Here is a 26,944-nt window from a genome sequence, read left to right as displayed (position 1 = left end):
CCACAAATGTAAATGTATTTTATTGGGATTTTATGTGATAGACCAACGCAAAGTGGTGCATAATTGTGAAGTGGAAGGAAAATGATACATGGTTTTCAAATTTTTTACCAATAATAAACTGAAAAGTGTGGCGTGCAAAAGTATTCAGCCCCCCTGCGTCAATACTTTGTAGAACCACCTTTCGCTGCAATTACAGCTGCAAGTCTTTTGGGGTATGTCTCTACCAGCTTTGCACATCTAGAGACTGAAATTTTTGCCTATTCTTCTTTGCAAAATAGCTCAAATAAAGTCAGATTGGATGGAGAGCGTCTGTGAACAACAATTTTCAAGTCTTGCCAGAGATTCTCAATTGGATTTAGGTCTGGACTTTGACTGGGCCATTCTAACACATGAATATGCTTTGATCTAAACCATTCCATTGTAGCTCTGGCTGTATGTTTAGGGTCGTTGTCCTGCTGGAAGATGAACCTCCACCCCAGTCTCAAGTCTTTTGCTGACTCTAACAGGTTTTCTTCCAAGATTGCCCTGTATTTGGTTCCATCCATCTTCCCATCAACTCTGACCAGCTTCCCTGTCCCTGCTGAAGAAAAGCATCCCCACAGCATGATGCTGCCACCACCATGTTTCACAGTGGGGATGGTGTGTTCAGGGTGATGTGCAGTGTTAGTTTTCCGCCACACATAGCGTTTTGCATTTAGGCCAAAAACTTCAATTTTGGTCTCATCTGACCAGAGCACCTTCCTCCACATGTTTGCTGTATCCCCCACATGGCTTGTGGCAAGCTGCAAACGAGACTTCTTATGGCTTTTTTTCAACAATGGCTTTTTTCTTGCCACTCTTCCATAAAGGCCCGATTTGTGGAGTGCACAACTAATAGTTGTCCTGTGGACAGATTCTCCCACCTGAGCTGGTGGATCTCTGATCAATGCTCTCCTTGCCCGGCCTGTCAGTTTAGGTCGACGGCCATGTCTTGGTAAGTTTGCAGTTGTGCCATACTCTTTCCATTTTCGGATGATGGATTGAACAGTGCTCCGTGAGATGTTCAAAGCTTAGGATATTTTTTTATAACCCAACCCTGCTCTAAACTTCTCCACAACTTTATCCTTGACCTCTCTGGTGTGTTCCTTGTGCTTCATAACACTGTTTGTTCACTAATGTTCTCTAACAAACCTCTGAGGCCTTCACAGAACAGCTGTATTTATACTGAGATTAGATTACACCCAAGTGGACTCTATTTACAAATTAGGTGACTTCTGAAGGTAATTGGTTGCACTGGATTTTATTTAGGGGTATCAGAGTAAAGGGGGCTGAATACTTTTGCACGCCACACTTTTCAGTTTTTTATTTGTAAAAAAATTTGAAAACCATGTATCATTTTCCTTCCACTTCACAATTATGCGCCACTTTGTGTTGGTCTATCACATAAAATCCCAATAAAATACATTTACGTTTGTGGTTGTAACGTGACAAAATGTGGAAAAGTTCAAGGGGTATGAATACTTTTGCAAGCCACTGTAGGTGATGGTTTTGGCATCATGTTTAGCATTGACACCGGGGGCCAAAGGGCCTGTCCTTGTATTGTACTGTTCTATGTTCTATGTTCAACAATCTTTGAAATGTTTTAAACTGATTGACTGCAGGAGGACATGGGCTGACAGAGTGGGCAAGTGATGTTCAGTTCATAATAACATCAGAAGTACTGACTTTCACTAAGATCATAGCGTATCATTCACCTCTGAGCCACTTGCTTTATTTTTTCATTCCAGTAATTCCATAAACCACTTGGGGGGAGAGTTTCAAAGAATCACCACCTTCTGGGTGATTTTTTTTTGTCTCATCTCAGTCCTAAATGACTGACTCCTTCAATTGAGACCTTGTGACCCCAGACACTACAACCAAGGGAAATATTATCTGTACTTCTACCCTGTCAAACCACATGAGAAGTTTGAATAATCCAATGAGATCACCACTCATTCTTCTAAATTAGAGAGCAGAGGTCAGTCCAGGAATCATTGCACTCTCTCCCACAGCTTTATCCTTTCTTGGGTAAAACATCAGACCTGTACACAATGTTTCAGAACTGCTCTCAACAGGGCTTACTAAAATTTCAGTATGTTCCTGAAACATTTGTTCTGTGATCCGTGGGTTAATGATTCACAATGAAAGCTCATCAATGCCTCTACTTTCATACATAATTGGGGAGGTTTGGAATGCTGCCGAATAGTCCATCAAACTTCTACAGGTGTACAGTAGAGAGCATACTGACTGGTTGCATCATGACCTGGTTTAGTAATCAAACACTCAGGCACAAAGAAGGCTGTGGGAAGCAGTGTACTTTACCCAGATTTTCATGGATATTGACCTTCCCACCATTTTCGGGATTAACAGGAGGCACTACTTCAAAAAAGCATCTCATCTTCAAAGACCCACACCACACGGAGTGCAGGTTCATAATTCATTGAAAGTAGCATCACAGGTAGAAAGGCTTTCAGCACATGGGCCTTCGTCAGTCAGATTATTCGGTATTGAAGTAGGAAGTACATGATGTAGTTCTATACAACGTTGGTGAGGCTGCATTTAGAGGATTATGTTCAGTTTTGGATACTGTGGCATCCCTGGGGATTAGGCCACTCCTTGGGTCATCCCCCTCAGCTCTTGAGGGACAGGGACGATTGTCTGCCCACGGGGTTTCCCGGTAGCTGGGGGGGGGGGGGGGGGGGGGGGGGGGGGGGGGGGGGGGGTTCTGTGTGTTTGCCATGATTCATTAAAACGACTTCTGAACCTGCCTGGCATCTGGCCTTTTCCTGACCTCGTCCAGGCCACTACAACACCATGTTATAGGAAAGATGTCGTGAAGCTTGAAAGGGCGCAGAGAAAATTTACGAGGATGTGGCCAGGTCTCGTCGGAGAGGTTGAGCAGGCTAGGACTCTATATACCTTGGAGCGCAGGAGGCTGAGGGGTGATCTTAGAGAGGTGGACAAAATCATGAGAGGAATACATTGGGTAAAACACCCAGAGTAGGAGAATCGAGAACCAGAGGACATAGGTTTATGGTGAAGGGGGGAAGATTTAATAGGAACCTGCAGGGTAACTTGTTACACAAAGGTTGGTGGCTGTTTGGAACGAGCAGTCAGAGGAGGTAGTTAAGGCAGGTACTATCACAACATTTAAGAAACATTTAGACTGGTACATGGATAGGATAGGTTCAGAGGGATATGCCCCAAACGCAGACGGATGGGACTAGTGTAGATGTGACATGTTGCCGTGGGCAAGTTGGGTCAAAGGGGTGTTTCTACACTGTATGACCACTCTAGCTATAGACAATAGACAATAGGTGAAGGAGTAGGCCATTCGGCCCTTCAAGCCAGCACTGCCATTCAATGTGATCATGGCAGGATAGACAAAAGAGTCAGTGAATGTTATTTACCTGGATTTTCAGAAAGCCTTTGATAAGGTGCCGCACATGGGGCTATTAAAGAAGATGGGAGCCCAGGGTATCAGACAGAGATAGCAGGTTTGCTGGATAGCAGAAGGCAAAGAGTGGTAATAAAGGGGACTTTTTCTGGTTGGATGCCAGTGACTAGCGGTGTTCTGCAGGGGTCAATGTTGGGGTCGCTACTCTTCATGTTGTATACCAATGGTTTGGATGAGGGAATTGAAGGGTTTGTGGCCAAATTTGCAGATGATATGACGATGGCCTCAAAATAAAAGGATGTACCTTTAGAACGGAGATGAGGAGGAATTTCTTTGGTGAATCTGTGGACTTCATTGCCACAGAAGACTGAAGGCCAATTTTTTGGGGGGTATTTTTAAGGCGGAGGTGAAAGATTCTTGATTAGTACAGGTGTCAGAGGTTAAGGGGAGAAGGTAGGAAAATGGGGTTGAGAGGAAAAGATAGCATTGAAACATATACGATTGTTAAGGGTTTGGACACGCTAGAGGCAAGAAACATGTTCCCGATGTTGGGAGAGTCCAGAACCATGGGCCACAGTTTGAGAATAAGGAGTAAGCCATTTAGAATGGAGACGAGGAAACACTTTTTCTCACATAGGCGAGTCTGTGGAATTCTCTGCCTCAGAGGGCGGTGGAGGCCGGTTCTCTGAATGCTTTCAAGAGAGAGCTAGATAGGGCCCTTATGGACTTATGGATTTCGAGGAAATGATTATTTCAGATATCTTCAACTTAGAGATTATGTAAAATCGAACTCTCAAAATTTTCGAATTAGAAACTCAGAAATTCTTGATGAATGTTGGAACAAACATCCTAATACAGAAAAATTAATATCTTATATATATTATCTTATTAGACAGTGACATTCCTTGACGGACTTAGAGTAGACTTGATGGGCATGAAGAATTAAATCAAGTCCTAACGAATGATACTTGGGAAGAGAGTTTGGCACACATACCTTCAGTGTTCACTAAACGCCAGACATTCTCTAATACAATTTAAAGTAATACATATATTTATTCCTAAACTACATAAAATTTTTCTGTCCATTAACCTATATGTGATAAATGTCAACATTTAGAAGCTACATTATCTCATATTTTTGCAAACTGTATAAAAATTAAAAAATTCTGGGTAAATATGTTTCAGTATAATATCTTAGTAACCAACACACATTGGACCCAGATCCAAAATTAATAATACTCGGAATATTAGAATTAAATCAAACATTTAGAATAACACAAAGAAACATTATTGATTATAGTTTAATAACAGGAAAAAAATGAAATTCTAAAATTTTGGAAAGGCCCTACGGCCCCCACACCAAATTATAGAAATACGGAGACCTTCTGAAAGAATAGGTCATCCTGTTGGACAAACAGGTTTATTCGTTGGAATATGGTCTTTCTTTATTGATACTTAAAGGGTCAGAATAGTTCAGCACAGGAACCTTTTAGCAGGTTATATTTATGGGTGCTATACTCTTCTGCAGAACATCCCTCAGGAGATATTTAATAAATTTCTCGAACAGTTTTTATTTTAAATGAGATCAACTCTTCTTTCGATCTTTTTTTCTTTTTTTTTGTGTTTTTGTTGTTTTTTTTTCTTCTCTTTCTTTTCATTCTTTACTTCATCTATCTAAGGTTCTATCTAGTTTAAAAAAATGAAGAAAAAGGCAAAAGGTATTGGAGACAATGTAATAATAACTGACAATATTATCAATTTAAAAATGTAAGACTGTAATGATGTAATAGGTTATGTACCTATCTCCAATAAAAAATATTTTCAAAAAAAAAAGATAGGGCCCTTAAAGATAGCGGAGTCAGGGGATATGGGGAGAAGGTAGGAACGGGGTGCTGATTGGCGATGATCAGCCATGATCACATTGAATGGTGGTGCTGGCTCGAAGGGCCGAATGGCCTACTCCTGCACCTATTGTCTATTATCTATTGTCTATTGTCTATTGAATGGGAGTAGACTTGATGGGCTAATGTCCAAATTCTGCTCCTGGAACTAGACTCGGGTGGAGACTGGCCTGATCCTTACTGCTGATCAAACCTCCCAAACTATATGGTTATTTATTATATTCCTATATCTGTTGGTGACATTAACCGATCCTCACTCTAAATGGCCACAATTTTGCCACCAAAATCCTTTAGCTAATGTATTCTATTTTGTTCTGTCTCCAGTAATCAAAAACATTCCCTTTTATGACCATGTGGAATCATCCCCTCCTCAATACTCATTAGTTTTTTTTTTTATCTCCAACTTTTCTAAGCACTGATGAAATGCCTCAAATGCTAGCAACCCAAAAATATAAATAGAAAATTCTGGATAGGTCATGAACTTGAAACATTAACAGTTTATCATCAAAGTTTCTACCTGATCTACTGATTATTTCCTGTATTTTCAGCTTATATTTATGGGTGCCAGCATCTGCAGCACTTCCCTCAGGAGATATCCCATAATTTTCCCTGTTTAAATGAGACCAACTCTTATTCGATGATGAATCTCTAACTTTCAGCAAATTTCGCTGCAAATGCATAAAGAGAGCATGTGGTAAGGCACATCTGTTGGTTACCTCCGATATTTTGGCTCACAATATTCACCAAAATATCCTAAAAGTAAATAGATCTTCCCATAGAGAGTAATAAAACATGACATTTATGACCATGTGGAATAGTTGAGGTGAATAGCACAGATGCATTTTAGAAGAAACTGGGAAGGAAGGAAGGAAGGAATAGGAAATATTTTGAAAGATTGAGGGAAACATGGGAGGCTCATTAGATCTGTCAACGCCAGCAATGGCCAATGGCCTCCTAGATTCAACAGCCTGTTTCTGTGCTGTAAACATAATCCAAGATAATTTACTGCCCCTGTGACAGTCTTTTCAGGTAAAGCAGAGGTTCACCTGCACCTCCTCAAACCTCATCTACTGCATCCGCTGTTCCAGGTGTGGACTCCTATATATCGGCGGGACCAAGCACAGGCTTGGCGATCTTTCAACTGAAAACCTCCGCTCAATCCACCTAAACCTACCTGATCTCTTGGTTTATAACTCTTTATTTCCCCGTCCCATTCCAATACTGACCTTTCTGTCCTGGGCCTCCTCCAGTGTCAGAGTGAGGCCCAGCACAAATTGGAGAAACAGCACCTCCTATTTTGCTTGGGCAGCTTACACCCCAGCGGTATGAACATTGACTTCTCTAACTTCAAGTAACCCTTGCTTTCACTCTCTTTCCATCCCTACTCCTTCCGAATTCTCCGACCAGTCTGACTGTCCCCTGATTACATTTCATCTTTGTTGTCAATGGCCTGGTTAGCAACGATCTATTCAACATTTCCCTTGAACCTCATCCCCTTTGATGCCTCATTTTCACACCTTACACTTCCTTATCTCCTTTGACTAAGTCTGAAGAAGGGTCTCGATCCGAAATGTCATCAATTTCTTCTATCCGGAAATTCTGCCTGTCCCGTTAAGTTGCTCCAGCATTTTGTGTTTACCTATCCATGTTCTCCAGGGATGCAGCCTGACGCACTGAGTTACACTAACATTTTGTGACGTTTCTTGCATTAACCAGCATCTGCAGTTCTTTGTTTCTACATCAAGAAATCATTTAGGATTTGAAACATGCTCATATAAATTTAAGTTTGTGCTCTTGAATGATGATTTATTTATTTTGTTCGCCAACAACACATTAACATAGAACAATTCCCATATCTCGCCGAATTATGTTCGAGCAGCTCTCCCTTTGTGAAGTTATATTCTATGATATCTTTTGCATGCTTATTAGGTTTGACATAATGTTTGCAAAGAAAGCAGCAGCTTAAAAAAAAAGTGATGCTGGGCGTTCCGTGGAGGAAGGTGCAGACCTCCCTACTCTGTGCTTTGCTGGGAAACCTGTCTGCTGAATTTGTGCCAACCTAACTTAGAGTTTCCAGCAAGCCAGTTGAATTCAATGGGATGAGATGGCTATGGGGAGAATAGTTGTTTCAAGTTAACTTATTTAATTTGATTTAATTTAGTTGATCTAATTTAATTTAATGAAGATGTTGATTTTAAAGTTGTATTTATCTTTCTAATGCTTTCCTTTCACATTTAAAAAATAACTCTTTTAATAATGCCTGTGTGTTTTAGATTATTTGTAAATTCCAAAGAGATTCACAGAATTTTACATTTGAATGACTGTTTTGACAGCTGATGAATCGGGGGACAGGGCCTCACCAGTTGTCAATACTATTCTGGGGCAAGTGAATTCTGCAACTTATACTTCATAACTAAGTGGGGCCTATCCTACTGGGAACTGTTTTTTCCAATGCAACAGTACGACGCAAGAAAGAGTGACGAACAAATATGGGAACAACTTCCCAAAGCCTTTTAATTAGGTATTATTGGCGTGCAAAGTTTGATCTGGGATTGTAGATTTTATTTCAATCCTTATAGAAACATAGAAACATAGAAAATAGCTGTAGGAGTAGGCCATTCGGCTCTTCGAGCCTGCACCGCCATTCGATATGATCATGGCTGATCATCCAACTCAGTATCCCATCCCTGCCTTCTCTCCATACCCCTTGATCCCTTTAGCCACAAGGGCCACATCTAACTCCCTCTTAAATAGAGCCAATGAACTGGCCTCAACCACCTTCTGTGGCAGAGAATTCCACAGATTCACCACTCTCTGTGTAAAAAATGATTTTCTCATCTCGGTCCTAAAAGACTTCCCTCTTATCCTTAAACTGTGACCCCTAGTTCTGGACTTCCCCAACATCGGGAATAACCTTCCTGCATCTAGCCTGTCCAACCCCTTAAGAATTCTGTAAGTTTCTATAAGATCCCCCATGTCCTATTCAAGTTACCCCCATTATTTGTGTAACCCTAGGCCTAATTTTAGTTATGCTCCTCAATGTTGTTTTGCGTAAATTTGACCATGTGATGAAATTGACTGGACTTAAATTTGCACACCATTTATTGGAATGTGGTCAATGAGGCCATCTATAGTTCCAGGAAATGTATGGTCAAAGGGGACTGCCATTCTTTTCTCTTCCTTAGCCTATGGAAGGAAATCATAGTGACTGCTGGTGCATTTGAGATGCTGCAGGATGTATATGTTGGACATAAATGATAATGTTTCAATTAGTGGATTTGCTTCTCTAAACGGGGGCATATTGATTTGGTTTTCTTTGACTTCACGATACTGGAACTACTAGGTTCATGACAAGTATCTTTAATACGCACAGACTTCAGATCATACTGTGTGGTTTACTTAGTCATAGAGTGAAACAGTGTGGAAACAGGCCCTTCGGCCCAACTTGCCCACACCAACAAAATGTCCCAGCTACACCAGTCCCACCTGCCTGCGCTTGGTCCATATCCCTCCAAGCTTGTTACTTCTGCACCAAACATAATACACCCACTAACAAAACAAAGTTGATCAGCAAAGTAGGTTTGTTTCAACATGTCATTGGCCCTTAGGTACTTTGACAGACATTGCAGAAGCATGCAATATTCCCACTTCAACCATTTTAACATATAACATATATAACATATAACAATTACAGCACGGAAACAGGCCATCTTGGCCCTTCAAGTCCGTGCCGACACAACTTTTTTTTCCCTTAGTCCCACCTGCCTGCACTCATACCATATCCCTCCATTCCCTTCTCATCCATATGCCTATCCAATTTATTTTTAAATGATACCAACGAACCTGCCTCCACCACTTCCACTGGAAGCTCATTCCACACCGTTACCACTCACTTTCTAAAGAAGTTCCCCCTCATGTTACCCCTAAACTTCTGTCCCTTAATTCTGAAGTCATGTCCTCTTGTTGACAAATTTTTAATTGCTTGATCATAGAAACCCCATCCTTCCCCATAACAAAATTCTGAAAAGGCATTCATAGCTGATGATTACTTGGTGCTTAGTTTCATGTGAAACTCCTAAAAAAATTAAGTGCTCATGAAGACTATTCGACACTTTTTAATCTTGGGCTGATCTGTAGCAAGTAACATTCGGACCAAACAATGTCTATCTCCGACATGAGAGAATATAAACACCTAATCGTTGTAGTCAGCAGTAGTACCATCTTCATACTCTATACCATCCTGGGGTTTACTATTGATCAGACCCATCAGATAAATATCGTGACACTAGGAGGTTAGAAATCAGGAATTCTACTGAGGACAGAATCAAAGCCTTTCAACACCAAAGAACGAATGTAGCTCCAACAATAATGAAGAAGGATGCCAGCATCTGAGACAAAGCAACTTGTTGATTGCCACCACACTAACCCCTTTAGCCTTTCACGCACTCCACCATGGAATGGTACTGCTGTGGATAATCTTTTGCAACACATCCTAGTTGAGCCTCCAACACTAAAAACAGAGTTGGCAGCAGTTGAAGATGGCATCACAGCTTTGTCTTCTCTAAGGCACTTTGTGATTTGCAATATAATCTTGTCCACATACTATGCAACAATGGGACACTTTAAACAATAGCTGGGATATTCGAAGAAACGCCAAAAAAGTAATGACAATATATTTCTCCTTTTACGTAAAAAATAAATGTATTGTAATTAAAACAACGCGTAACCTGACACGAGGTCTTTGCGGGGCAGGGCTGATTGCAGTGGGACTGGTGCGGAGTTGCAGCGACTTTGGGGCGCGTTGTGTGAGTGTAAACATGCAGTGAACTGTACACACGTCGTTGCATTGGTGAATCAATCTTTCACTGCGTTGAAGGTGTTCTCAGGACGAAGATGGCGGCAGTGGACATGTAAAGTCGAGCAATTTCACTCCTGAAGGGTCAGCAGGCAAAGGACATGGATTATTTCAGCAGTTTTTCTGGCCGGGGATCCCGCTTGTTGCGGGGAACTTCCAACAGACTCTGGGCTAGTTTGCGAGAGGTTCATTTCCTGGACTCTGTGAAGGAGACGGACACGGCCGGGCACCAAACCACCTCCATTGGTAAGTCGGGAAAGTTTGCAAACTTTGTTGTTTGCCGAAGTTTGCACACTTCTGATCCTCAACACTTAGCAGATACAATGTGTCCGGTCTCCGCACCACGAACACTATTAAACCGGAAAATAAAAGACCAGAATCATGGCGCTTTGCGTGTGTGTGTCATTTTGTTTTAAGAAAAGGAAGTTCACCCAAACTTGTTGAAAGACCCAACGCGATCCTTTTCCCCCCTTGAATTCAGCAAACTAAATGTGGAATTCAGCAAACATGTCTGTGTTTACATTTTCAGTTTGATTTATGTGGGAATTAGGGAAAGCAAACTCGCTTCTGCTCTTAAAATAATAGACGCTGGAAGTAATCCGTGGCTGACAGAGAGGGATTGAGAGTTAGCACAACCCCTGCTGGCTGGAGAGGGCGAGAAGGACTAATGACTCCCAAAAAAGTTGCCGACTGTGCACGAAATATAAACTCTGCATCTGCTGCAAATGCGAGGTAAAAAAAACCCGAGAATGCTGGAAAGTCTCGGCAGGTGCCTCAGTCTCAGCTGTTGAGTGTTTCCACCTTTTGTGTTCCGGATTGTATGCACGACCTGCTGAGAGTGTGGAGTCCGAGATTTGCAGGGTGACCGGTTGCTTCACGCTTGCAGCCCGACTCAGCCTCGTCCGAATCCGGGGATCGCTGGTCAGTGTGGACACGGTGGGCCGAAAGGCATGTTCCCGTGCTGTATCTCTAAATTAAACTAAACATAAAGGAACTGATTGTTGATGTCAGAAACTGGGGATCCGCAAACCTTTCTTTGATGTGATGGCTGTGGGGAGAGTCAACAGTTTTAATCTCCAGGGCATGCATATAACCATAATAATAATAATAATAATCTTATTTATAGAGCACTTTAAAAACAAACATAGCTGCAACAACGTGCTGTACATCACTAATCATTGACAAAAAAGTTAATACACACCAAAAATAACAATCAAAAGTAATAGTAGGAAAAGACATGTAAAATAAAGAAACATCAAAAACACCACAAACAGAAGCAAAGCCTCAGGCATGGTCAAAGGCCAGGGAGTACAAATGTGTTTTAACATATATAACAATTACAGCACGGAAACAGGCCATCTCGGCCCCACAAGTCCGTGCCGACACAACTTTTTTTCCCTTAGTCCCACCTGCCTGCACTCATACCATAACCCTCCATTCCCTTCTCATCCATATGCCTATCCAATTTATTTTTAAATGATACCAACGAACCTGCCTCCACCACTTCCACTGGAAGCTCATCCCACACCGCTTTCCATCCTCATGTTCCCCCTCATGTTACCCCTAAACTTCTGACCCTTAATTCTGAAGTCATGTCCTCTTGTTTGAATCTTCCCTATTCTCAAAGGGAAAAGCTGATCCACATCAACTCTGTCTATCCCTCTCATAATTTTAAAGACCTCTATCAAGTCCCCCCTTAACCTTCTGCGCTCCAGAGAATAAAGACCTAACTTATTCAACCTTTCTCTGTAACTTAGTAACTATTATCTTCTATGGATTGTGTTTTTGGTTGTACTATGGACTTTGGTTTTGCACTATTATGGTAAACTAATATTGCAGTCATGAATTGTATTGTTTTACTAATTATTATATATTTATGTGCATGTCATTGCGCTAATGAGTGTTAAGTTGCAGTAAGTAAAAACTTCACTGCTTTGTTGCAGGTACATATGACAGTTAAACACAATTGTCTCTTAAAAGGAAAGTAGCTGATATAGTATATTTGGAATTTCAGGAAGAACTTTGATGAGATGGCACTCTACAATTTACTGAATAAGAGTTTGTGACTTTGGGGATAGTATGTTATGGATGGCTGATCAATAGAATAAATGGATTGTATACAGTTTGGCAATGTGTAACTAATGGAGCGTGGTTGAAAGATATGGTAGTCAGGCAGGAAAATGAAAACGAGGACAAAATCAGATCAGTCCTGACTTTATTAAATGGCAGAGCTGGTTTCTCTCAAGTCAAGTCAAGTCCAGAGAGTTTATTGTCATGTGTCCCAGATAGGAAAATGACATTCTTGCTTGCTGCAGCACAACAGAATATTGTAGGCATAAATACAGATCAGATCAGTGTGTCCATATACCATAGAATATATATATATATATATACACACACACATAAATAAACAGATAAAGTGCAAAAGGCTGCTATAGTTCAGAGTTTGTTTGAAGTTGTGTTTAATAGTCTGATGGCTGTGGGGAAGCAGCTGTTCCTGAACCTGATGTTGCAGATTTCAGGCTCCTGTACCTTCTACGTGATGGCAGCGGAGAGATGAGTGTGTGGCCAGGATGGTGTGGGTCCTTGATGATGCTGGCAGCCTTTTTGAGGCAGCGACTGTGATAGATCCACTCGATAGTAGGGAGGTCAGAGCTGATGATGGACTGGGCAGTGTTTACAACTTTTTTGCAGCCTTTTCCGCTGCTGGACGCTCAGGTTGCCAAACCAAGCCACGATGCAACCGATCAGCATGCTCTCTACTGTGCACCTGTTGAAGTTCAAGAGAGTCCTCCTTGACATACCAACTCTCCGTAATCTTCTCAGGAAGTTGAGGCGCTGATGTGCTTTTTTATGATTGCATCAGTATTCTGGGACCAGGAGAGATCTTTGGAAATATGCATGCCCAGGAATTTGAAGCTCTTGACCCTTTCCATCATCGACCCGTTGATATAACCTTAATTGTTGGTAGGTGCTGTTCTTTCACCTCTGCTCCACATGGTGCCGCCGACACACAGCCCGTCACAGTGTGGTCGCACGGGGGAGACGAGACGGAGAGCGGCCGTGGGAGAGTGCAGGCTGTCCCGAGAGATGCGCACCTTTGGCCGCTTACAACTTGGTGCTCGGGTTCAGAGTGCCCAGTCACCTATGACTTTTGTGGGAAAATGACCCCCACCCTCCCGTCTCCATCGGCCAGTGATGTGATGGACGTGGTTGTCTGGACCAATCGCTGACAAGTCGCGCCCCCCCCCCCCCCGGGGACGTCATATCCGTTATTAGATTTTTCCGCAGGGCCGCTATTTGATGAGTTGGCTTGTAGGCGACGCAGTCTTTCAGTGAGTTGGCGTTTCGACACAGCGGCCTTTCGGTAAGTTTGCTTTTAGACGTCCCGCCCTTTCGGTTAGTTTGCTTTTAGGCGTCCCACCCTTTCGGTTGGTTAGCATTTCGGCTTTGTACGCTTTCGGTTATTTAGATTTTCGGCTTTGTTTCCATTCGGTTATTTGGCTTCCACTTCTTTGCATCCGCTTCTCGTCCTTCAACGCCATGTCAACACACGATGAATGTCGAGGCTGTAAACAATCTGGTCCAATTTTGGACAAATATACCTGTTCTGAAGGATGACAGATTCTGGTGGATACCAGAGATGTAGATGTAAGTGTTATTTCCTTGTGATGCAAATCGCTTTTTTTTTTAAACAAACAGTTAGTATTGTTGCTGTTAATGATGGTGACTTATTTATGTCACTAATTGAATTTTTAGATTTCCCAATTGCCATAATGGCATGTTTGCCTACAAATAGAACTGTGAAAATTAGACCTGAAACAGCCCATTGTAATGTCATAGTTCCAGTTGGAATTAGTGAAATTTACAGTAATTCCATTTTCCTCCTCTTCGGAACACAAAAGGGCTTTTGCATGGTATGATAATGAGCACTTGGTCTGTTTACCACTTAGCAAATGTGAAACTCATTGTATTTTTTGCAATTCTACAAGAACAAATTCCCTGCGTGATTTTCAGATCGCCTTTCTGATTTCCTGTTTGCAGATTGCTGAAATCTGTCTGTTTTGAAATTTACTAATGAGTGCGTAGCTAATTATTATAAATTGCTGTGAAGTCAGGGCAAAAATATTTATATAATATTATTCTAAACTTTGATCTGAATTTTTCTACTCCCATTGTGCATCTGGTTCTTTTGTTTTATTGGTGTGACATGAATTGGAAAATGTGCACAATATCTTTCTGGATAAAGTACTTATCATAATATGATGTACTGTATTATGATATGAAGTACTTATTGTAATATAATTCACTAGGATGTAGGAAGAAGCTAGTTTCATGCAGTCATTGAGGAGGAGGAGCCATCTTGGGGAACGGCTGCTAACCAGTAGCCGTCCGTTTAATTCTTTTTTTTTTCCAGTTTTTAGTAAGTCTTGTTCTTCGTCTGCTGGAGAAATTGACTTCTTAATGTGGGGGGTAGGGGGTAATTTTACTTCTAGGTCCCTACCTGGTCGGTGAGGCAACTTTTTCTCCGGGCTGCCCGTCGACCCGTCCTCGTGGCCTACCAGCGGGCGTGGAGCGCCGTTTCCTGGCGGGGACTGCCCAGCACCTCGGCTTCGTTGGCGGCACAGCGCTGAAGTGCTATCGCGGAGCGGAGCGGGCGATGCCTTGCCTGGGTCGCCGCGCTGGATCGATGCGCTGGAGCTCCGGAGAGCTGTGACCGCCGAGTTCAACACCTCCGGGCTGCGGGTCTGCGGGCGGCGCCGACTTTAACATCGGGAGCCTGGGAGCTCCAACCCGGTGCGTCCTTGTCGGCTTCGGAAGCCGACAATCCCCTGCTAGGAAGCGGCCATTCCAGGTGGCCCAGCCACTGTGAGGACTCTCCCGATGCTGGGGCAACACCACCCGGCTAGAACGGCCAGGAACATCGGGCCTCCGTAGAGGTAATAGCGGTGGCCTCAAATAGGCCTGACTTTGGGTGAACTGGGGTTGGGGACTGGACTTTGTGCCTTCCCCCACAGTGGTAACCACTGTGGAGGGATGATTTTTCTGTGTGTAAGTTACTGTTAGTCTGTGTCCAAGATGGCTGTCGGAAGGGAGAGTGGACGCTGGCGCTTTAGCTGCAGCTGCTCTCTCTTCACATTGTGTTTTTGATTTTGTGTCTTTGGAGCGATTTCTATCTTTAATTTGTGTATTGATGATGTCCTTATTATTTATTTTTCTCCAACTATATGTTTTTTTCTCTTCTGTTAATTTTTGTAAGGTGTCCTTGAGATTTGAAAGGCGCCCGAAAATAAAATTTATTATTATTAGTCTAGCTGTTTAATCACTGAAAGCTGAATTTCTTTCAAGGGTACTAAAACCTGTTGCCTTTTCTCTGTTTGACTACTGCTCACCTTGAACATGTATACTTTTGATTAATGCTCCACTTGTATGACACCATGTATACAACTAATGAATCATATCCCTGAAAATCTATGACACAGGAGTGGAACCTTGGTACAAGTGTAGGCCAGTTGAATCAGTGCGACTTCACCCTCATGGTAACCTCCAGCCCTCCCATGGTTTGCCAAGTACACATCTCGAGATGATTTAAACGTGAAAAGGGTTTCTGCACAGGTCTTTCGGGCAGTGACTTTGAGGCCCATACAGTTTCTTGTGTCCCTAACCTATCTAACCTTTCCTCCTGTCTAAACTTTCTAGTCTTGGCAACATCCACAGTTTCCTAGCGTCAGAATTATTTTGCTGTTTAAGTTTGTGTCAGAAGTGTCCCAATTGTGTCAGGACTGACCACTTTGATACAAGATCATCAAACTGTCTAGATAACTCGATTTCTCGCTGTCCACAGATACCAGAAAAACTACTGAGTGAATCCGCTGTGGTGAATGTTTATGTTAATTTTTATGTAGATGTGTCTTGTTGCTTTTTTGTTAGTATGGCTGTATGGTAATTTGAATTTCACTGTACCTGAATTGGTACTGCAGTTGTACAGGGTCTTGGTGAGACCACACCTGGAGTATTGTGTACAGTTTTGGTCTCCAAATCTGAGGAAGGACATTATTGCCATGGAGGGAGTGCAGAGAAGGTTCACCAGACTGATTCCTGTGATAACAGGACTGTCTTATGAAGAAAGACTGTAGAGACTTGGTTTATACTCTCTAGAATTTAGGAGATTGAGAGGGGATCTTATAGAAACTTACAAAAATTCTTAAGGGGTTGGACAGGCTAGATGCAGGAAGATTGCTCCCGATGTTGGGGAAGTCCAGGACAAGGGGTCACAGCTTAAGGATAAGGGGGGAAACCCTTTTAAAACCGAGATGAGAAGAACTTTTTTCACACAGAGAGTGGTGAATCTCTGGAACTCTCTGCCGCAGAGGGTAGTCGAGGCCAGTTCATTGGCTATATGTAAGAGGGAGTTAGATGTGGCCCTTGTGGCTAAGGGGATCAGAGGGTATGGAGAGAAGGCAGGTACGGGATACTGAGTTGGATGATCAGCCATGATCATATTGAATGGCGGTGCAGGCTCGAAGGGCCGAATGGCCTACTCCTGCACCTAATTTCTATGTTTCTATGTCATAATAAGCTGTCCTTGAACCTTGAATCTTGGTTATATTACTCATTTAATATCAATGTATTTTTTCAATGAAAACTATCAAGATGCAGCAGTTTGCACCATCTAAGGAGAATGGAAGAGTTAGTGTTTCATCAAATCCCTTTACAACTTTCTGCTCTGAACTGCACTATTTTCTGCACCACCTAAATTATCAACGGCGTTTATACAATGTAGTATTCGCTCGCACAGTTGAGTTATTTTTGAACAAAGACCTGAAATTGCAGTACAGATCTCTGAGTCCAGTCATCACATCCTACTAATTTACTTCAAATCCTTTATCTTTGTTTCCTTCTTAACCATATAATTACCATATAACAATTACAGCACGGAAACAGGCCATCTCGGCCCTACAAGTCTGTGCCGAACAACTTTTTTCCCTTAGTCCCACCTGCCTGCACTCATACCATAACCCTCCATTCCCTTCTCATCCATATGCCTATCCAATTTATTTTTAAATGATACCAACGAACCTGCCTCCACCACTTCCACTGGAAGCTCATTTCACACCGCCACCACTCTCTGAGTAAAGAAGTTCCCCCTCATGTTACCCCTAAACTTATGTCCCTTAATTCTGAAGTCATGTCCTCTTGTTTGAATCTTCCCTATTCTCAAAGGGAAAAGCTGGTCCACATCAACTCTGTCTATCCCTCTCATCATTTTAAAGACCTCTTATCAAGTCCCCCTTAACCTTCTGCGCTCCAGAGAATAAAGACCTAACTTATTCAACCTTTCTCTGTAACTTAGTTGTTGAAACCCAGGCAACATTCTAGTAAATCTCCTCTGTACTCTCTCTCTATTTTGTTGACATCCTTCCTATAATTGGGCGACCAAAATTGTACACCATACTCCAGATTTGGTCTCACCAATGCCTTGTACAATGCCTTCTTTCAAACTTCTGCATTCTAATTGATGGGACTTGAATACAGGCTCTTGATGAATTCAATTGCTGCAGTTCTAATGAGGTGTACTGTTGATGGAACAAATATCTGTGTGTTTAGATGTAAACATTTCCAGGAAGGTCAAGTTGAAGAGGCAAGTGGTCTGATAGGATTCTGATAAAAATTTTGATAAACAACCAACACCAGAATAGATTGACTGCTTCCTTGCTCAGGGTCATTTTCAGATATTACTGTTTTTCTTTTGATTTTCTCTGTTGACATTTTCTTCTGTATATCAGGAAGCGAATAGTGTTTTGGGGTGAAAGCAATTTCTTACCGTGAAGTGTATAAGTTGTTCCAAAGCTTCACCTTATGTTACTAACAGACAAATAAAGGTGCAAAATGTCATTTGATGCATGAATGATGTTGGGTGAAACTTCAGCAGTATGGAGGTGACTAGTGCATTTCAAGTTCAGTGAATATTACGTTGGTACAAGGCTTGATATGAGAGAAACTGCTTGTGTGAAATGAGGAGCTTTTAATCCAGATGTCAATAGCGAAAGAGAATAATTAAATGCATGCATGCATGGTTCTGCCACACAGTTACGTTTTTTTTTTCTCCTGTGGTGTTATGAAAGTTGAGTAAAAACACAAAACTACACAGTTAAAAAAAAATTAAAAAAATTCAGAAAACTTGTTGCTACCTTGTGCTAACATGCACATGTTAGCACAAGGTAGCACATGCACTCACCAGACCTGTGGAATTGCATGCAAACAGCAATAAGCACTTTTCTTTCTTGCTTTTCAATTATAGCAGTACAGCTCTTTGGGTGTTGCGGGCAACCCCTTTCCACCCAACACTATTGCTGCCACCTTCCACTGTTGAGGATTTTTGAAGAGCTTTTGTGTTGGGTACTGAAAATGGTGAGCTTCCTGAGAACCCCACTCACTGAGGCTGAACTGAGCTGTGAATTAACCTAGTGTCTCCCCGCTGGCAGACACTCTTAATAAAATACCAATGCTGAACCAGAATAACATGTTGAAACAAAGAACTGCAGGTGCTGGTTTAAACAAAAGAGAGACACAAAGTGCTGGAGTAACTCAGCGAGTCAGGCAGCATCTCGAGAAGAAGGATGGGTGACATTTCGGGTCTGGATTTCAGGCTGGAAGGTGAATGCAACTTGAGGATAGAGAAATCAATATTCGTATCCCTGGGTTATAAACTGCCCAAGCAAAATATGCGGTGCTGTTCCTCCAATTATGTTTGGCCTCACACTGACAGTTGAGAATGCCCAGGACAGAAAGGTCAGTATGGGAAGGGGAGTTAGTGTTTGGCAACCAGGGGATCACGTTGGCCAAGGTGGACTGAGCGTAGGTGTTCAGCGAAACAATCGCCCAGTCTGCACTTGGTCTTGCTGATATATAGGAGTCCGCACCCAGAACGGCTGATATAGTAAACGAGGTTGGAGGAGGTGCAAGTGAGCCTCTGCATCACCTGAAAGAACTGTCGGGGTCCCTGGCCGGAGTCGACGGAGGAGGTAGAGGGACAGATGTTGCAACTCCTGTTTGGGTTACAGTAACCTCCATAATGTTTGGGACAAAGACCCATCATTTATTTATTTGCCGCTGTACTTCACAATTTGATATATGTAATATAAAAAAAACACGTGTGGTAAAAATGCACATTGTCAGATTTTATTAAAGACCATTTTTACATATTTTGGTTTCACCACATTTACAGCTGTGTTTATACATTGTCCCCCCCATGTCAGGGCACCATAATGTTTGGGACACATGGCCTCACAGGCGTTTGTAATTGCTCAGGTATGTTTAATTGCCTCCTTAATGCAGGTATAATAAGAGAGCTCTCAGTACCTAGTCTTTCCTCCAGTCTTTCCATCACCTTTGGAAACTTTTATTGCTGTTTATCAACATGTGGAGAGCCAGGTTGTGCCAATGAAAGTCAAAGAAGCATTATGCGTCTGAGAAACACAAATAAAACTGTTAGAGACATCAGCCAAACATTAGGCTTACCAAAATCAACTGTTTGGAACATCATTAAGAAGAAAGAGAGCTAATCGCAAAGAGACAAGCAGGCCAAGGAAATCCTCCGCAGTTGATGACTGAAGAATTCTCTCTATAATAAAGAAAAATCCCCAAACACCTGTCCGACAGATCAGAAACACTCTTCAGGTGTGGATTTGTCAATGACCACTGTCCGCTGAAGACTTCATGAACAGAAATGATTTGGACGAGGGAATTGAATGCAACATCTCTAAGTTTGCGGATGACACGAAGATGGGGGGCAGCGTTAGCTGTGAGGAGGATGCTAGGAGGCTGCAAGGTGACTTGGATAGGCTGGGTGAGTGGGCAAATGCATGGCAGATGCAGTATAATGTGGATAAATGTGAGGTTATCCACTTTGGTGGCAAAAACAGGAAAGTAGACTATTATCTGAATGGTGGCCGATTAGGAAAAGGGGAGATTCAGCAAGACCTGGGTGTCATGGTACACCAGTCATTGAAAGTAGGCATGCAGGTGCAGCAGGCAGTGAAGAAAGCGAATGGTATAATAGCATTCATTCATACAGTTTTGGTCTCCTAATCTGAGGAAAGACATTCTTGCCATAGAGGGAGTACAGAGAAGGTTCACCAGACTGATTCCTGGGATGTCAGGACTTTCATTTGAAGAAAGACTGGATAGACTCAGCTTGTACTCGCTAGAATTTAGAAGATTGAGGGGGGATCTTAAGGGGTTGGACAGGCTAGATGCAGGAAGATTGCTCCCGATGTTTGGGAAGTCCAGAACAAGGGGTCACAGTTTAAGGATAATGGGAAATCTTTTTGGACCGAGATGAGGAAAACATTTTTCACACAGAGAGTGGTGAATCTCTGGAATTCTCTGCCACAGAAGGTAGTAGAGGCCAGTACATTGGCTATATTTAAGAGGGACTTAGATGTGGCCCTTGTGGCTAAAGGGATCAGGGGATATGGAGAGAAGGCAGTACAGGATACTGAGTTGGATGATCAGCCATGATCATATTGAATGGCGGTGCAGGCTCGAATGGCCTACTCCTGCACCTAATTTCTATGTTTCTATGTTTCTAAATACAGAGGCAACACTGCAAGATGCAAACCACTGGTTAGCTGCAAAAATAGGATGGCCAGGTTACAGTTTGACAAGATGTACTTAAAAGAGCAACCACAGTTCTGGAAAAAGGTCTTGTGGACAGATGAGATGAAGGTTAACATATCAGAATGATGGCAAGAGCAAAGTATGGAGGAGAGAATGAACTGCCCAAGATCCAAAGCATACCACCTCATCTGTGAAACACAGTGGTGGGGGGTGTTATGGCCTGGGCATCTATGGCTGCTGAAGGTACTGGCTCACTTATCTTCATTGATGATACAACTGCTGATGGTAGTAGCATAATTAATTCTGAAGTGTATAGACACATCCTATCTGCACAAGTTCAAATAAATGCCTCAAAACTCATTGGCCGGTGGTTCATTCTACAAGAAGACAATGATCCCAGACATATTGCTAAAGCAACAAAGGAGTTGTTCAAAGCTAAAAAATGGTAAATTCTTGAGTGGCCAAGTCAATCACTCGATCTGAACCCAATTGAACATGCCTTTTATGTGCTGAAGAGAAAACTGAAGGGGACTAGCCCCCAAAACAAGCGTAAGCTAAAGATGGCTGCAATACAGGCCTGGCAGAGCATCACCAGAGAAGACAGCCAACAAATGGTGATGTCCATGTATCGCAAACTTGCATGCAAATGATATGCAACAAAATACTAAACATGACTATTTTCATTTACATGATATTGCTGTGTCTCAAACATTATGATGCCCTGAAATGGGAGGGACTATGTATATATACTGCTGTAATTTCTACATGGTGATCACAAAATGCATAAAAATGGCCTTTATTAAAATTTGACAATGTGCACTTTACCACATGTAATTTTTTTCTATTCCAAATCTCAAATTATGGAGTACCGAGGCAAATAAATAAATGATGGGTCTTTGACCCAAACATTATGGAGGGCACTGTACATGTCTGTGGGCAGTACAGTGGTGCAGCTGCCTCAAAGTGCCATCGACCGGTTTCTATCCTGACATTGGATGCTTTCTGTGTGGAGTTTGCACGTTCTTCCTGTGACCGCATGAGTTTCCTCTGGGTGCTCCAGTTTCCTCCCACATCCCAAATATGTGTGGGTTTGTAAGTTAATTGTCCACTTTAAATTGCCTGTCATGTCTAGGGTCGATGAGAGTGGGATAACATAAGTGTAAGCGAGTGAATGATAGTCGGTGTGGACTCTGGGCCGAAGGACCACTTTTCATGCTGTATTTCTAAACTAAACCACTTTTATGTGAAAAAAAATTACCTGTCAGACCCTTCTCACTCACTTAAACCCATGCCGTCCAGTTTTAGATACCCTTACCATGGGAAATAGATAGGCTCATGATTTTACATGCGTCAAAGGAATGCATGGTTTTGTGGTTTGATGCCAAGAGTCAGTATCCCGAATGTATCCAACGGCTGAGGTTAAATAAATCAACGTGACAGGCAGAGTTAAAGTCACATCCCCATGCCTAGTCAAATTCCCCTGTTGAAATCAGGTTCACTTTCACATGCAAATTGGCAATATGGAAACTTAAAATATGGAAACGTACAGTTTTGGTCTCCTAATCTGAGAAAAGACATTCTTGCCATAGAGGGAGTACAGAGAAGGTTCACCAGTGATTCCTGGGATGTCAGGACTTTCATATGAAGAAAGACTGGATAGACTCTGCTTGTACTCGCTAGAATTTAGAAGATTGAGCGGGGATCTTATAGAAACTTACAAAATTATTAAGGGGTTGGACAGGCTAGATGCAGGAAGATTGTTCCAGATGTTGGGGAAGTCCAGAACAAGGAGTCACAGTTTAAGGATAAGGGGGAAATCTTTTAGGACCGAGATGAGGAAAACATTTTTCACACAGAGAGTGGTGAATGTCTGGAATTCGCTGCCACAGAAGGTAGTTGAGGCCAGTACATTGGCTATATTTAAGAGGGAGTTAGATGTGGCCCTTGTGGCTAAAGAGATCAAGGGGTATGGAGAGAAGGCAGGTACAAGATACTGAGTTGGATGATCAGCCATGATCATATTGAATGGCGGTGCAGGCTCGAAGGGCCGAATGGCCTACTCCTGCACCTAATTTCTATGTTTCTATGTTAAAATTGCATCAATGTGCTGGGCTTAGGACAAAAACTTCATGATATGCCAGCCCAATAACTTGAAACTTTACTCTCTCCACGCCATGCTGTCGATGAATGTAGGTTTGTGGATCCTCTGCTTTCCCCTTCCGAAGTTAGTTATATTTGTCTTGCCCACAATGAGGGCAAGATTGTTGGTACCATTCAATCAGATTTTCATTCTCCCTCCTATACTCAGATTCATCATTACCCATTATTTGTCCAACAATGTCGGCGAAGTTAAATCCGGCATTGGAACTCTGTTCCCTGCTCAGCCATGAGTAGGGCACAGGACTGAGCATAGTCCTGAGGTGCTCCAGGAGGAAATATTGTTACCAATTTGTACTAATTGGTAGACCACAATCAGTAAGTCGAGGATCCAGTTACATAAGGATGAGCAGAGACCCAGTTTCCTGAGTTTGATAACAGGTTTGCAGGGGATGATGGTGTTGAACAACAAGCTCAATGAACAATGAAGTGGATTCTTATTATCCAAGTGGCCCATTGCAGAATGGAGAGCCAACAAAATCCCATCCCCTATTTGCCAACCCCTATAGTGGCGGTTGGCAAATTGTAGCAGTTCCAGGTCCTTGCTATGAAAGGAGTTAAAATGCATCATAGCCAACCTCTCAAAGCACTTCATCGCCATGGATGTTAGTGCCACCGGTTGGCAGTCATTGAGGCACATTAGTAGTCATTGAGGCATGTCACCTTACTCTTCTTGTGCACCTTTATTATTCATGTCCTTTTAAAGCAGTGCAGAACCTCGGACCTTAGCAATGACAGGTTGAAGATCTCTGCAAAACTCTGGCCAGTTGCTTCCTGCCAGAAACGCCATCAGGGATAAACGCTTTGAGCACCGGTGTTCTCCTTTTCGAAGCGAGCATAAAATGCATTGAGCTTGCCCGGGAATTATACCTTATTGTCGTTTGAGCTGACACTTGGTCTCCTCTTGTAGGAAGTGAAGGTGTGCAAGCCGTGATATACCTGGCCGAATGTCTGGCTCAACGTTCTGTTTAGAGCAAAAGTATCTTGTCGCCTTTCTGATGGCCTTACTTGGATTTCCTATATGAACCTGTATTGCCAGCTTGAATGCCGAGATGTAGTCGTCAGTAGATAAACAGGGTCTGATTAGGAACAGTCAACATGGATTTGTGCCTGGAAGGTCATGTTTGACTAATCTTCTTGAATTTTTTGAAGAGGTTACTCGGGAAATTGATGAGGGTAAAGCAGTGGATGTTGTATATATGGACTTCAGTAAGGCCTTTGACAAGGTTCCTCACGGAAGGTTGGTTAAGAAGGTTCAATGGTTGGGTATTAATGGAGGAGTAGCAAGATGGATTCAACAGTGGCTGAATGGGAGATGCCAGAGAGTAATGGTGGATGGTTGTTTGTCAGGTTGGAGGCCAGTGACTAGTGAGGTGCCACAGGGATCTGTGTTGGGTCCACTGTTGTTTGTCATGTACTTCAATGATCTGGATGATGGTGTGGTAAATTGGATTAGTAAGTATGCAGATGATACTAAGATAGGTGGGGTTGTGAATAATGAAGTAGATTTTCAAAGTCTACAGAGAGATTTATGCCAGTTGGAAGAGTAGGCTGAAAGATGGCAGATGGAGTTTAATGCTGAAAAGTGTGAGGTGCTACATCTTGGCAGGACAAATCAAAATAGGACATACATGGTAAATGGTAGTGAATTGAGGAATGCAGTTGAACAGAGGGATCTAGGAATAACTGTGCACAGTTTCCTGAAGGTGGAATCTCATGTAGATAGGGTGGTAAAGAAAGCTTTTGGTGTGCTGGCATTTATAAATCAGAGCATTGAGTATAGAAGTTGGGATGTAATGTTAAAATTGTACAAGGCATTGGTGAGGCCAATTTTGGAGTATGGTGTACAATTTTGGTCGCCTAATTATAGGAAGGATGTCAACAAAATAGAGAGAGTACAGAGGAGATTTACTAGAATGTTGCCTGGGTTTCAGCAACTAACTTACAGAGAAAGGTTGAACAAGTTAGGGCTTTATTCTTTGGAGCGCAGAAGGTTAAGGGGGGACTTGATAGAGGTCTTTAAAATGATGAGAGGGATAGACAGAGTTGACGTGGATAAGCTTTTCCCACTGAGAATAGGGAAGATTCAAACAAGGGGACATGACTTGAGAATTAAGGGACAGACGTTTAGGGGTAACATGAGGGGGAACTTCTTTACTCAGAGAGTGGTGGCTGTGTGGAATGAGCTTCCAGTGAAGGTGGTGGAGGCAGGTTCGTTTTTATCATTTAAAAATAAATTGGATAGTTATATGGACGGGAAAGGAATGGAGGGTTATGGTCTGAACGCAGGTGTATGGGACTAGGGGAGAATACGTGTTCGGCACGGACTAGAAGGGTCGAGATGGCCTGTTTCCGTGCTGTAATTGTTATATGGGTATATGGTAGATTACGGACACCCAAGGCTTCTGGTTTGGGAACACGTGGATGATTTGGTGAGAACACATTCCTGCACCCATTTTGTTATGAAGTCGGGAATAACCATAGAATATTTGTTCAGGTCCTTTGTCGAGTCCTTGATCATTGGCCAGACAACCAACACCAAGCAGTAGTGTAGTCCATTATCTACCTCCCCAGACCAGCTCTGGGCAGTCCTTACCTCTGTAGCTGTGCCCTTCAGTCGCGGCCTTCGGTAGATACAATAGTGCTAATCCAATTAAATGGACAAGCGGCCTGCCAGTTACAGTACAGATATATGCTGTCTCTTTTAACTCTAAGTATCAATGTTATATTTGAGCAGGGAATAATTGATTCTTCACTAGTTATAATAAGATAGATTAATTATATACGTAATTGAGAAGAAATGGGTACATGTGAATATCCTTTTCAGAAACAGAATCAGAAAATTGAGTGTGTGTTGCACTTTGGAAGGTCAAATGCAAGAGGAAAGGATACAGTAAATGGCAAGACTCTCAGGAGTATTGACACACAGTGGGATCTTTGAGTGCAAGTTTAGGTGCCAGAAAGTAGCAACATAAGTATATAGAGTGGCAAAGAAGGCACACTGCATGTTTGCCTTCATCGGTCAGCAGATTTAGTATAAAAGTAGGCAAGTCATGTTGCAGCTTTACAAACCTTTGGTGCGGCCACATTTGGATGATTGCGTGAAGTTCTAGTTTAGTGTAGTTTTGCCATGTGGAGGCTTTGGAGCGGGTGCAGAAGAGGTTCACCACGGTTGTTGCCTGAATTGGAGTGTATTAGTGATAAGGAGTGTTTGGACAACTTAGATTGTTGTTTTCTGGGGAGTTGGAAGCTGACAGGAGACCTGATAGAAATATGTAAAACTATGAGAGGCATGATAGGGATCAGAATCTTTTTCCCCGGAGGAATGTCAATTACTAGAGGGCAAAGGTTTAAGATTAGACAGGGATAGTTTTAAGGAAAGGTGTTCGGCAAGTTTTTTTTTTAGGCAGAGTATTAGGTGCCTGGTACGTTCTGCTGGGCGAGGTGGTGGAAGCAGATATGAATGCAATGTTTAAGAGGCATTTAGGCTGACCCATAAATAAGTAGGGAGTGGAGGAATATGGACCATGTGCAGACAGATGGGGTTAGTCTAGATTTGCTTCATGGTCAGCAGAAAGATGATGGGCTCAAGGACATGTTTCTGTGCAGTATTGTTCTTGGTACCGAAGGGAAGCAATTGAATGTAGAAACAAGGAACTGCAGATGCTGGTTCCTTGAAATAAAGAAGAGACAAAGTGCTGGAGTAACACAGCAGGCCAAGAAATGTCTCTGAAGGATACGGATAGGTGACGTTTCAGGTTGGGACCATGTTCAGAATGAGTCCGAAGAAGGGTCCTGACCTGAAACATCAGCTATCCATCTCTGGAGAGAAGGAATGGGCGACGTTTCGGGTCCCGACCAGAGATGCTGCCTCACCTGCTGAGTTACTCCAGCATTTTGTGTCTACCTTCGATTTAAACCAGCATCTGCAGTTCTTTCTTACACATCATTTATCCATGTTCTCAGAGATGCTGCCTGACACTGAGGAAATAT

The 26,944-nt window shown here is 42.4% G+C and overlaps 1 protein-coding gene across 2 annotated transcripts in view; it reads left to right on the top strand.

The window, feature by feature from the left end:
* LOC129696078 (oxidation resistance protein 1-like) overlaps window positions 1–26,944 on the top strand; it is a 239,933-nt gene that overhangs the window by 175,402 nt on the left and 37,587 nt on the right. The window contains exon 1 of one of the 2 annotated variants that reach the window (XM_055633486.1): window positions 10,035–10,417. The exons of the other annotated variant lie outside the window; for it this stretch is intronic. Coding sequence (XP_055489461.1) covers window positions 10,273–10,417 — 145 coding nt within the window. The 5' untranslated portion in view covers window positions 10,035–10,272. Of the gene's footprint in view, window positions 1–10,034; window positions 10,418–26,944 lie in introns of those variants that run through there. 2 annotated transcript variants of the gene reach the window in all.

Source organism: Leucoraja erinacea, chromosome 4, assembly GCF_028641065.1.
Source record: "Leucoraja erinacea ecotype New England chromosome 4, Leri_hhj_1, whole genome shotgun sequence".
Classification (NCBI taxonomy): domain Eukaryota; kingdom Metazoa; phylum Chordata; class Chondrichthyes; order Rajiformes; family Rajidae; genus Leucoraja; species Leucoraja erinaceus.
Note: the sequence above shows the minus strand (reverse complement) of the source record. Positions and strands in the feature narration are given on the sequence as shown.